Source organism: Phoca vitulina, unplaced genomic scaffold, assembly GCF_004348235.1.
Source record: "Phoca vitulina isolate PV1807 unplaced genomic scaffold, GSC_HSeal_1.0 scaffold19, whole genome shotgun sequence".
NCBI classification, from domain to species: Eukaryota; Metazoa; Chordata; class Mammalia; order Carnivora; family Phocidae; genus Phoca; species Phoca vitulina.
The window spans coordinates 17015164-17029165 of NW_022589722.1; the positions used below are offsets into that span (position 1 = coordinate 17015164).

General features: G+C 43.8%; 1 protein-coding gene across 1 annotated transcript in view; it reads right to left on the reverse strand.

The window, feature by feature from the left end:
- Positions 1 to 14002, reverse strand: part of NT5DC3 (5'-nucleotidase domain containing 3) — a 56465-nt gene that overhangs the window by 8129 nt on the left and 34334 nt on the right. Inside the window, exons 7-12 of the mRNA XM_032416909.1 lie at positions 12048 to 12108; positions 11518 to 11620; positions 11266 to 11367; positions 9017 to 9098; positions 7662 to 7748; positions 2507 to 2647 (exon numbers count right to left, since the gene is read on the reverse strand). Coding sequence (XP_032272800.1) covers positions 2507 to 2647; positions 7662 to 7748; positions 9017 to 9098; positions 11266 to 11367; positions 11518 to 11620; positions 12048 to 12108 — 576 coding nt within the window. The remainder of the gene's footprint in view (positions 1 to 2506; positions 2648 to 7661; positions 7749 to 9016; positions 9099 to 11265; positions 11368 to 11517; positions 11621 to 12047; positions 12109 to 14002) is intronic.

Genomic DNA, 14002 nt, shown 5'->3' on the forward strand with positions numbered 1-14002 from the left:
GCATTTGCACATGCTCAAGTCTCTCCCATTTAAAAAAAAAAAGTGGGGGGGCACCTGAGGGGCTCAGTTGGTTAAGCGACTGCCTTCAGCTCAGGTCATGATCCCGGAGTCCCAGAATCGAGTCCCACATCCAGCTCCCCACTCAGCCAGGTGTCTGCTTCACCCTCTGACCCTCTCCCCTCTCATGCTCTTTCTCACTCTCTCCCTCTCAAATAAATAAAATCTTTTTTTAAAAAAAGGCTATTTTCTCCTTGACGCACTTCTTTCTCCAGCTCTGCTCCTCCTACAAGGCCAAACTTTTAAACAAGTCTCAGGTATCTGAAATTTACTTTAAACTACTTCAGAAGAAGGGTGTGCTCATTAGTGATAACTAATCTTTAAGTGAAACCACACACTCTAGGGTGGGTAGTTAACATCAGAAAAGACTCACCAGAAGCCACCCCAGAAGCTGAGACCATCTTTGGCCCCATCACTAATTAGCATAATCAGCTCCACAGGAGCAAAAATACAGACCACACCCCGTCTACGGCACCAGCCCTCCTGCCCAGTGTGAGTGGGGCCTGCAATCCAGCCAGCCCCCCAGCCTCTACCAGGGGAGGCCACATCCAGCCCACCACCCATTTTTCCCATCGGCTTCCAAGCTGAAGAATAAGTTCCTTTCTAAATGGTTGGGAGGTGTGGGGAATCAAAAGAAGAACAATTTTATGACACACGAAAATGGTACAAAATTCATATTTCAGGGTCCACCAATAAAGCCACAGGACACAACTACGCCCGGTCGTTTCTGCATTGTCCACATTGTCCAGGGCTGCTTCTGGGCTGCAAGCACAGCTGAGTGGCAGTGACAGATGGCTTGGCCCACACAGCACGACATGTTGACTGACCTGGCCCTTGGCAGAAATTGGCCAACCCCTGAGCTAAATGTGGTTGTGACATGATAACCCGGGAAGACTCTCTACCACCATCAACCACACCATACTGGACTGCACTTCGAGGCTAGTTAACAAAACTATCTTTATTCTTTACAGCTACTTTCTCAAAGCAAAAATTATATACTTACATTTAATTCATCAGACTTGGCTCCAAATGACACTGGGCTGGGTTTCATTTTATTTTTTAGAGCCCGAGGTGACAGTGTGGAAGTTAAAACTCTAGAGTGGACTTGGGCATCACACAAGTCTTAAGTTCAAGTTCTTGCTTTGGCATTTTACGACCTCAGACATGTTGCCTGACTTGTCAAACACCCAGTCTCCTTATTCGAAAGTGGCAAAAATTGTACCTGCCTGCAAAGGACAGCCGGGACTATTCATGACTCGTGTGCAGAACAGGCACTTGGCACGATGTCTGGCATGTGAAAAGTCACTATTATTGTCTGACCTATGTACAGACTTGAAGCTACAGTAACCCAGAACTGATGCCTTGTATTTTTAGAAAAGCACCTCCCACACAAGCATAGTAAGGGAAACGTCACAAATCCTCATCACAGACCAGCCAAGAACCAGGGTGGGCAGAGCACCCTGGAAGCGAGGCCTGGGGGACGTGCGAGGTCCCATGCTCTGGAACGTGCGGGCCCCGGAGCAAGGGCCTGGGCGGCCACTTGCCACAGCTCTGCCTGAGCTCACTGACAGCGGCTTCCACGAGGGCCGCCAGCTGGACCAGGCGAGGCAGGCCCCTGCCCATTCCCAAAGCGGAATGGCGGGCTGTGGGCCAGAAGCTAAAGGTGTGTTAGCCAAGAGAGTGGGCAGTGTGCTCCTTATCCTCAGAAAGCCACAGGCCAGGTCAGCTGAACCAAGCGGGAAGCAAGGTGTCTCAGGAGAACTGGGAGTGGGCCACAGCGACAAGAGAGGGGCAGCTTTCTCGGGTTGGAAAATCACCAAAAACAATATTCCTCACTAACTGTCCAAAACTGGCTATGTAACTTAACACAAAGAAAAAAACTGCCACTGAACCCCAGTGAGCCAGCAAATTGTAGATATTATGTTCAAAATCAAGTGGAGGCTGCACGCAGAGCTACTGACTTTTGCTTTGAGACCCTCTCCAGTAAGCCGGATGCCTAGCCTGAGGTATTCATTCCATGGGACCCTTCATTTTACAGATGGGGAAACTGAGGCCCAGAACGGAGAAGTCCCACAGCAGGCCCAAAGCAGAGGCAGGACTAGCCCCACATATCAGCAGAGGTTCTTGAATCCTACTACCCCATAGGACATCTCCCAACAGAGCTTCAATGGGGACACGGGATTTCCACTGACCGAGGAATCTACACAGACCCCTGAGCTTACACGGCCCCGCAAAGCTCTTCCTCTAAATGAATCTGCGGGCACTTTCAAAGTTCTCTTCAGGGAAACTGGCGAAACTCAGGGGCAAAATAACCCCAGGAGTTATTCTGCAGGATGCCTTATGCCTCATGCTTCATAACCACAATTAAAAAGAAAATATGTGTAATAACTTTGATTAGCAGACTAACTTCAGACTTAGAGAAAAAGGAGGAGAGAAAAAAATCGCAAACCTGCATCTGTTCCAATAACCCGGTCAGGGTCTGCAGCCAGGTCATGGTTTGAATGTACTGCTCCGTGTTCATGATCCTGAGCTCGGATCTCAGCTCCGGGATAATTGCACCAGTCCGCCAGCCATGCTTCAGGGTCAAATCCTGATCACAAAGATCACCAAAAGTCCACTTTCATCTCGACAGAATTTAAACCATTCCATTCCCTTTCCCAGATGCAACAGGCATTCGCTGAATTACTTCTTCATTGTAGTGGTTAGTTATTAACCAAGGAAATTCAATGAATTACATCTAACTAAAACCAAGTTAGCTCTAAGCTTTGACCATTACACCCAAAGAGAGTTTCTGTTCTGGAAATAACTGTGGTGAATCACAGTCCCTGCAGAAACGCAGGGTCTGAAATCATTAACCATGGTCTGTAAAACAACAGGTCAGGGGCAGAAAGAGGCTCCACTGAAAAGCCATTGGAGGTCTTCATTCAATTCGTCCACAGACCACTAGGGAGCACCTACCGAGTGCCGAGCCTTGTGGTTTATGGGGAATTATAGAATCTCAGACTTGGAATGATCCTACAACACAGACATACATGATCACATTCTTCATTCCAAATACAGTAACCTCATGACTTGACAATAAGCCAGAATATCTGCCAACAGATACATCCTGGGAAATGTAAGATATACAATCACCGTACTAAATGGTCATTCATTTTCTCATTTGGCAAATATTTATCCAATACTTCTAACTGCCAGGCCCTGTTCTAGACAATGAGGATAAAACAATGAACAAAAACTGACAAAACCCTGCCCTCATGGGAAATAGGGGCAAAAAATAAGCAAGTAAATATACAAAGGCAGGTGGTGATAAATACAATGGTCAAATATCAAGCGGAATAAGAAGGAAAAAAGTTACCATTGTATATAAAGTGGTTAGTAAAACCAGGCCAATAAAGGGATGTTTGAGCAGAGATCAGAAAGGAAGGAGAGTGAAAGTATGAAATATGTGGGAGAACAATTCAGGCTGGAAAAACAGTAAGTGCAAAGGCCCTGGGGCAGGAACATGCTGGGGTGGGGGGCGTGGGGGTAGAGTTATAAGGGAATAGCCAGGCAGGGAGCCTACAGCAGAGTAGGAGAGGGCAGAGGCAGGTCCTGCCTTCAGAGAGGTAGGCTGGAGAAGGATAGATCAAGCAGGGCCTTGTAGGAAACAGTAGGAAATCAGGCTTTTACTCTGAAGAATAAAGGAAAGCTTTGAGGTTTTAAGGAATAAAGTGGTATAAGGTTTACAATTTTAAAAGTTCACTGACTACTCACCTAAAGCCAGAATCCCTGCTCCGTAAGTGCTAAGGATGCCTACCATCTTCACCCACTGAATTTCTTTAAACCTTTCAGTATTTCTCCTTCTCCTATAATATATGAAAACCTACAGCATGACCTTTTAAATACTCCCAATGGTGGCAAACTTTGGAAGGTGGCTTTTATTTCTGAAAATAAGTAAAAAGTCATCTGGAACATTCCTAAGACTATGTATGATAATAAATTACTAATAATAAAACTGATTCTTTCCTGTGCCTCAACCTGGCTCTCAAATCTATCCCAAAAGGGTCACCCAAATGTTTTTTGAGAAACAGCACCAACATTAGAAGTAGCTACATTCCCAAGGTGACTCCCTTGAAGGATAATGTGCTTTGCCACATAATTTCTGACATGTTAGTTAATGAATTGATCTTAGCACTTCGTAACAGTGGTTTTCAAACTTTGGCATGGGATCCAACTATATACTCCAAGAGACTCAATTTATTTGTTTGTTTGTTTGTTTAAAATCGCTACACCCAATGTGGGGCTCGAACCTACAACCCCAAGATCAAGAGTCACATGCTTCACCACCTGAGCCAGCCAGGCATCCCTCCAAGAGATTCACCGTAGATTTAAGGACACACATAGATTGAAAGGATTAAAAAAGATATTCCATACAAACAGTAACCAAAAGAGAGCAGGGGTGCTATGCTATTATCAGACAAAATAGACCTTAAATCAAAAACTGTCACAAGACACAAAGAATGACATTATATAATGATAAAAGGTCAATTCACCAAGAATATAGAACAGTTACAAGCATATATGCACCAAACATCAGAGCTCCATAATATATGAAGCAAATATTAACAGAACTGAAGGAAACAATAGTCAGCTCTGCCGTAACAGTAGGAGACTTCAACAGTCCACATTCTATAACAGAAAAACCAACAGACAGAAGATGATGCATCAGGAAATATGACTTGCACAACACTGAAGACCAACCAGACCTCACAGACATATGCAGAACACGCCACCCAGCAAAAGCAGAATGCACATTTTTCTCCATGCACATGAAACAGTCTCCAGGACAGACCTTATGTTAGGCCCCAAAATAAGTCAAATTTTAAAATCACACAAACTATCTTTACTGATCACAAGGAGTGAAGCTAGAAATCAACAGCAAAAGGAAAAACTGAAAAGTTCACAAACATATGGGAATGAAAGAACACCCTCAAAGTCAAAGAAGAAATCACAAGAGAAATGAGAAAATACCCTGTGCCAAATTTAAATGCAAACGCACACACAACATAACAAAACCTATGGGATGCAGCAAATGCAGTACTCAGAGGGAAATTTATAGCCATACACACTTACAATGAAAAAAAAAAGAAAGGTCCCAAATTAACAATCAAACTTTACACCATAAGGAACTAGACAAAGAACAAACTAATCTGAAAGCTAATTAAGACCAAGGAAATCACAAAGATCAGAGCAGAGATTAAAAGAGAACAGAAAAACAATATAAAAAAAAATCAAAAAAACCAAGGGAAGATTGACAACAAAATTGACAAACTTTTAGCTTGACAAAAAAAAAAAAGACTCAAATTACGAAAATCAGAAATTTAAGTAGTGACAATACTACCAATTCTACAGAAATAAAAATTATAAAAGCTACAAATTACCATACACCAACAACCTGAATAACCTAGATGACATTCCCAGAAACACACAACCCACCAAGACTGACTCATGAAGAAAGAGGAAATCTGAAAAGACCTCTAACTAGTAAGGAGATTGAATCAGTAATCAAAACCCTTCCAACAATAAAAAGCCCAGGACCAGATAGACGGTTTCACTGGTGAATTCTTCCAAACATTTAAAGAGGAATTAACACCAGTCCTCCTCAAACTCTTCCAGAAACTGAAAAAGAGAGATCACTTCCTAACTTATTCTGAGGCAGGATTACCCTGATATCAAATTTTAATGTGAAAGGCTGTTTAAAACACGGACAGCTGGGCGCCTGGGTGGCTCAGTTGGTTAAGCGACTGCCTTTGGCTCAGGTCATGATCCTGGAATCCCGGGATCGAGTCCCACATCGGGCTCCCTGCTCGGCAGGGAGTCTGCTTCTCCCTCTGACCCTCATGCTCTCTCTGTCTCATTCTCTCTCTCAAATAAATAAATAAAATCTTTAAAAAAATAAAAATAAAAAATAAAAAATAAATAAAACACGGACAGCTGAGCCCCACCGGAGTTTCGGACTCAGTAGGTCTGATGTGAGGCCTGAGAAACTGCATTTCTAACAAGTTTTCCAGGTGATGCTGATGTCACAAGGAGCACACTTGAAGAAACTACTGTTTTGTGAGCACCTCTCACGATGCTAAGATCTGCATGCGTGTGTGTGCCTTCCCAGGGTCCTGTACCCACATACCTCACGGGTAGCACATAGTTATCTCATCAAGGCCCAAGACTCCACTTGGCAAGAGGCAAATGTCTGTGACGCCATGGCCAAACACTCTGGTTGTGCCAACCTCCGGATAATAGCACTTCACTAAGATTTTTACACACATTATCTTACTTCACTCTTCTCACAAATGAGGACATTGGGGCTTGGAGGATGTGTGTCAGGTCACTCAGCTAAAAACAGTAGAGCTGGGGTGAAAACCTATCTTCCAGTCCTGAGCCCACGATTCCTTCCACTGGACCCTCAGCCCGCTGGACAGACGTGACTGCAGGGCATGTGCTGCAATCACCTGGGAAGAGTGGCTCCGCACACAGACACTGGAATCACTCCCGTCCCCTTCCCCCCTCTCCCTGCCCCGCCCCCAGACGGTCTGAAGTCTGAGGCCACAGACCTCGGACTCCAGCACATGTACTATGAAAACGCATCCCAGACAGTCCTACTGCACAGCTCATTCCAGCTCACTGCTTGGATGGCCGGTGGACACAAGAGGGGCAGAAACATGAGACCACTCTAAAGTGGCTCCAAATGCTCGGAAATACCAATAATGGAGTTCGACTGCCAGCCACGCCCCCGCGCCGGTGACCCTGCTGACACCGGGTGTCACTCAGGCTTTGCACGTCGTGCATGGTGCCACTAGACTGGGCTCACTGAGCAAACAGAAATTCACTGCACCAGGAGCCGAGCATGGCAGTAAACGTGACTGACTCGGTCTTGTTCCAGTTACAGATTAAATCATAATTCAAGTCCTGCAACGCTGCTCTAGTTATTCCAATGGGCATGAAATGCCTCACTTTCTTATAATAGCTGTTCCCTGGAAATGCCAGCTTTTGAACTTGCAAAAGAAGCCCTGACTAATGTTTATGAATTCTTCTTCGTCTACCTCTGATGTTTAATGAGAGGACAAAAAAGAAAAGAACTTGGGGTGCCTGGGTGACTCAGTCGGTTAAGCGTCTACCTTCGGCTCAGGTCATGATCCCAGGGTCCTGGGATCCAGCCCCACATCCGGCTCCCTGCTCCATGGGAAGCCTGCTTCTCCCTCTCCTACTCCCCCTGCTTGTGTTCCTTCTCTCACTGTGTCTCTCTCTGTCAAATAAATAAATAAAATCTTTAAAAAAGAAAAGAACACTGGCATTTATTTCTTACCATTACTTAAATGGAAATATTTTTCTGATAAATCCTGAGTAAATTACTAATTTCTATCATTTCAAAAAAAATTACCTTTTTTACACCTCTCATCCGTTCTGTTCTGTAAAAAATGAGACATTAAAAAAAAAAAAAAAGGCGACCTAGTCCTCATTTTTATGAAACCATAAAAATAGTCTTAAACTAAAGAGAAATTCGTTAGGAAGTGAGACTAACACATCTGTCCCCCAACAAAGAAATGGAAAAAGAGGCTCCTCACCGCCAGGTCACTGTATATGTGGTCACCAAAATACAACACTTTGGATCCTCTCCATCCAGTAAGCTTCAAAAATTCATATAAATTGCCCTGCAATAATAGAAAAATATAGATATTATATCATCTGAGATAGAAGCCTATATAACCTGTGGCCCAAAATATCTATTTTTAAAAACTTTGCTTTCATATATAATTTAAGTATCAAAACATAAAAGACAAAAACACCTTTGCGTGAAATCTCTCAGACCTTTCTTCTGAGTCAAATGCACTTTCCGAAAATGATTCATATTGTATATACCTCTTTGTAATGATCCTTTTACACTGAACAGTCTATGACCCTGTCAATAAGTACTAATCTACCATTTCAGTAGCTGAGAAATACTGTGATTCCTTTTACCAATTCCCTGATGGTGGACATTTACCTTGTTATCTATTTTGTAACTCATAGTAAATATTCTTGTAGCAAAGTTTTAGCTACATCTTAATAATTTCCTTGGTCTAACTTCCTACTAGTGGGACGGTTGTATCAAAGCCAATCTCTCAAGGTCTAGAAAATACACTTCCTGCCACATCAGCAGTGTGTTATAAATCCACCAGGAATGTACTGAGTTTTTTTAACCGTGTGGTACTGTTCTATAATTTCATGTGTTTTATAAATCTTACAGAAATATAAAAATTTTAAAGGATGACATAAAACAAACTTCAGTAACACAAGAAGGGTCAGTGATTCAATCACTTATTCAAACATTTGAGAGCTTTACTGATACCAAAATATATCAAAACTGTATATGGGGGTGCCTGGGTGGCTCAGGTGGTTAAGCGACTGCCTTCAGCTCAGGTCATGGTCCCAGGGTCCTGGGATCGAGCCCCGCATCGGGCTCCCTGCTCAGCGGGAAGCCTGCTTCTCCCTTTCCCACTCCCCCTGCTTGTGTTCCCTCCCTTGCTGTCTCTCTCTGTCAAATAAATAAATAAAATCTTTAAAAAAAAAAACAACTGTATATAAAACACAGCTCATCAGGAAATAATCACTAACTTAGGATAATACACCATGTGATTCAATGCTTCTTCAAGAGGAATATCCAAGGTTTACTACTAACATCTTAAATTATATATACTATGAAAGTAATTCTTTAAATTTTGTTTTTAAGGACTGTTCAATTCTGAGTTAATTTAGACATAACACATTGAGAATATACTGACTTAAGTTTAAATTTTGCTGCCATGTTATAAACAGCCAATTCAAGCAGAACACTCAGAACTATGCCGGGCACACGGGAGGCCTCAACAAACGTTGGCTGTTTTCATTATAACTGACCACAAAGCAAAGGAACAAGAAGGAAAAATCGGTCATGACATACCTGCTTATAAATCTGGCCTTTCTGCAACTTGTGGATCTTGTCCCAGAGCAAGGCACCTTTCTCGTTCACCTTGCGGAAAGGTCTAACAACAAAAAGGGGAAAACGCCATGACCCATGGGAACCGTGCATGCTGCCTGCTTAGGAAACACCACACGGTTACTCAGTGGGAATAGAAAGGGACTGCGCAAACCTGGAAAAGGCCTGGAGCCCCAACTCCACCACCACACCCCCTGGCCCAGTGCACACATCCCAAACTGCAGACCCCAGGATCCAAAAGGTATTTAATGAGGAAAGAACTCCAGGGTCAAATAAATTTGGAAAACACTAGGCACTACTTACGTCCCTCTTAAAAAGTCACTGAGGACTCTAAAAAGCCCTCCCAGGAGAGAAACTTTCTTTAGCCCAGATTTCCCAAAATGTATTTGATCCCACAGAAAATCTGCTTCACAAAAACAGCTTATGGAAAAACCGCCTTAGTACACGTGTCCCACTCGGCGCTTGAAATCCAGCCACTCTAGACACAAAACAAATCTGAGGAGGAAACAAATCACTTTATGACGGAGAATGGGAATAAGAATAGAGGCTTCCGAGAGCTCCCCTCTACTTGCTAGATGGGATGCAGCCTAATTCATGAATCAATTAATAAAGCCAATTAGATCTTTAAAATTAAAAGAAAAAAAAAAGAATAAAAGTCCAAATGTTAATGTTTATGTGGGGGTCTGTTTGCCTTTTTTTAAGGTAACATTATTTGGATTGTTTTTCTAATCAGAAAAATTTAAACTGACTGCAAAAAAATCTGGAAAATGCAGAATAGAATGAAGAAAAAGGGAAGTGACCCCTAATCCCAGTGCCCAGGTATAAACACCTAACATTTCAGTAGGTGTCTTTGAGTCTATAAAGATAGCATCTGTTATTTTTCTCTTTTTTATGAACACAAATGAGGATCACTGTGTATACTGATTTGTATCTCTTTTTCTCTAATGTTGTGAGCAATCTCCCATGTGATTACAAATTCTTTCATACGTTTTTAATAGTCATAAAACATGCTCATTGCTTTTTTTCCCAAATACATCTTTTCCTTTTTTGAGAGAGAGAGAGAGCGCGCGCATGCAGGGAGGAGAAGAGGGAGAAAGAGAGAGAGGATCCCAAGAAGGCGCCATGCTCAGCACGGAGCCTGATGCGGGGCTTGATCCCATGACCCTGAGATCATGACCTCAGCCAAAATCAAGAATCGGTCACCCAACCAACTGAGCCACCCAGGCGCCCCCCAAATACATCATTTTTAATGGCTGTATAATACCCCCTCCCATGGATGTTCCTTTAGGTTGTCTCTGATCTTCATCATTATAAATAACACAGGGAGGAATGGAGGTGTCCCGTGCATGCAGAACAAAGACAAAATAAATGGGTGCGGGGGGAGGGGATGACACTTGGTGAAGAGGTCTGTTCCACACATTGCAAAACATTTTAGGGGCACCTGGGTGGCTCAGTCAGCTAAGCATCTGCCTTTGGCTCAGGTCATGATCCTGGGGTCCTGGGATCGAGCCCCTCGTCGGGCTGCCTGCTCAGCAGAGGAGCTGCTTCTTCCTCTCCCTCTGTCCCTCCCTCCTGCTCATGCTCTCTTTCTCTCTCTCTCAATATAAATAAAATCTTTTAAAAAATAAAATAAAACATTTTTAAATGTTAAAAAAAATATTTTAGGATCCCTGACCCCCACCTACTAATGCTAAGAGCACACCCTAGTCACCGTCATAACCCAAAACTTCCCAGCTCCTCTATTTCCTGTGGCAGGAAGACGCTACGTAAGTCTTGGTAGAGATTTACTCCATTTGACACAAAACCTGTGTTGCAGAGTTTTGCAGAATCCAGCTGTAATTTTAAATGCACCAGTGAGAGCCGTACATACCAAAATACCCACCAGGTGGCCCGCTGTTGCTCTTGTTCTGTTACGCTTCACAAGGCATCTGCATTAAGAGGTCTAACTTATGATGTAATACTAAGTGTGGCTTTTACATTGCTGTCAATCTTTTTCTTTTTTTTTATCTTTTTCTTAGAGCCTGACCCCCAGGACTGAAGTAGGCCCAGCTGAAGTGAGAACCATCTCAACAGGTGCGAGCCGTCCTCAAAATCAAAAGCTACATGTCAGACGCTTCTGATTTTCCAACTAGACTTCACCAAGTCACACGACTTAAATGTTCACAGCAGCAAAGGATGACAATCTAGTTCTCCCAGAAAGACAAGACGCTCACCTCCGCTTATCGTTAAAGAAGCTTGGCTTCTCGGCCTGAACGATGACCACATCAAACAGGTCCCTCCAGTCTTTTCCAACAATATATTTCATCCCTTTGTCCCTGAAACAACAGGTCAGCCAGGTGAGTCTAACAAGAAACGGATTCACTACCTTTGCAACATTTTCTCTCAAATTTTCAACTGTGAACTTAAATGGGAATACCAGACAAGACGGGAGCCAGAAGCCAGCAGGGACACCCGCTGCCACTTACACGAAACTGCTGGGGCTGTTGGTGATGAGGAACATCTTCTTGCCGTGATCAGCCAGTTTGGCCAGCACTGCCCGGGTCTGCTCGGCATAGCAGATGTACTTTTCTAAGAGCGAGAGACAAATTCACACACGGATTCAGCATGAAGTCAGTCAGTCTGCAAGGGCTCCCTAAACCTGTGGGTCCAGTGCGTCCGGGGCCCTTGGGAGAAGGCAAGTCTTAAGGAAGCATGGTTCAGGCTGGCCTAGCAGCACCTGGTCCAGCAGGAACCAAGACTCCACCCCCTCGGTCTAAGGGAACATACTAGATGCCTGCCTGCCGCAGCCAGCTCCTGTCTTTCTGGGTCAGGATTAGGTGGAGCTCTGAGACAAAGGGGAGGGAGACGTCTGAGGTGCGAGGAAGCAAGGTCCTCACGCTGCACTGGGAAGAGGTACTGGGCGCCGGCTCGGCACCAAGAATGAAAATAACGGCCGGCTCGTGGCCCGGCAAAGGGACAGGCTGAAGCGGCCCTCGCGATAATGCTGCCTACGTACCAATATCTGCTTCGATTGCGCTGTACATGATTCCTTTGATGTGCACATCTCGAATTGAATCCTGTCGAAAGAGAGGTTTCCAATCAGTGATGGGGTCAGTGAGACAGCCTGCGCGACAGGACGAGCGGAACGGCATTCGCAACAATGTCCGCCTTTAGAGGCCTGGCCGTCCGAGCACCAAATGAAATCCCAGTGCTGGGCCATTTCACACAGGCGACCAACACTTAGGTTTCCATGGCAACAGTGGCAGTTTTCAGAAGGGTCACTGGGGGGACATAACTTGTGTGAACAATTCTGAATAAAATTCCACATGGTAAATGGCAATTTCTATGCAGTATCATGAACAGATGATTCCAGGGCATCTGGACAAAGGGAATTATTGCTTTTTTCATCTTTGCACCCCTCCCTAGACCCCAAGAGCGGGTTCTCTACTCCAGAGAAAGAGGCCGAGACCAATGACAGGCTCTTCCATTCAGCGAGGCGAGGAGTGGTCAGTGAGATGCTAACTCAGGCAGACACGAGGAAGAGGAGGCCGCGAGCCCCTCACAGGCCACAGGCTGTGGCGGCCTGATGCCTGGCAGGTGTCAGAGTGCAGCCCCACTCTCAGGGGGCACTAAGCAGGTCCACCATAGAGGTGGCTCTCCTGGAGGCACACAGAAACTTTCTGGAGCCTACAGCAGGGGACTGGGCTGCAGGCAAAACTGGGCCATAAGCCTTAGAAAACTGGTAGGAGATTTCTATCAAGAGTGAGCGCCTCTGGACTACAAACTCAACCTCGGCCACCTTCCAGCACAGGCTTCACATCGGCAGAAGGCAGGGATTCAGAGCAAGCCGAAGCCAAACTTCCTGGCTGGAAATCTAGGCTCTGCCATTACTAGCTGTGTGACTCTGGGCAAGTGACTCAACCTCTCTGTGCCTCAGTTTCTTTATCTGTAAAATGAGAGTAATAATAGTACCTACCTCCAGGCATGGTTGTGAGGATTTAATGAATTAATGTCCAGAAAGCACTCAGAAAAACAGTGCCTGGAATATACCTCAGGGCTCTCCATTGGTGGTATCAGATAGACATCTCTCCTCATGACTGCAAGGGTTATATAACTACAAGTGGTTCTTTTATTTATCTTTTACTAAAAGTGATACTTAAAATTCTTAAAGATAAAGCATTTGTGCACATAAAAAGGAGAACAGAAACTAAATATTTAACTTTAGTTCAAATCATACCAGACTAATACTGAGAAACTAGAATTCATTCTTCATCTTCCTAAAACCCATGATTTAAAGCAGTCGAAATTTAAAATTAGTCATAAGGATATAATAAAAACATTGTAGTACATAAATACAGATCTCTTAAAAATATTAGTGCTTATTAAATATATATTACATATATAAATATATACATAGAAATACATACTTATAAACATATGTATATGATATATGTATAAGTATATGTTAATACATGAACATATTTTTAAGTACTGAAAAAAGTTCAGAAAGCTTAAAAAATATATGTAAACACATGCGAACATAAATCAACATATATAAATACAAAGCTACATAAATGATGTACGTATATATGCATGTAAGTTTCACAGCTGTCTATAACCCTCTCCAACTGGGTTTTCACACAGCTTTTGCAGGGCTGGGAAGGCCTACATGGAACCTCCGCGTACAAGAGAGAGGCCCGCTCTGGGCAACTGCAGTTGCATGGGCTGCAGCCTGCGTGTGAAGTCACCCCCTCTGCAGGCAGGCTCAGGGGTGAGCTGGGTCAGGCTAGACCTCAGCCACCACCCACCCCTCTGACCAGATGCACTGGCCCTGGCCTTTGGTCAGGAAGAATTAGAAATCCAGATAACAGTATGAGCGCCTTCTTCCTTAACTGATTTCCAGCTTCTTCCAGATCTTCTTGACATAAGAACTTTCTTAATAATTTTCAGGGTAAAACCATAAATAAAAGA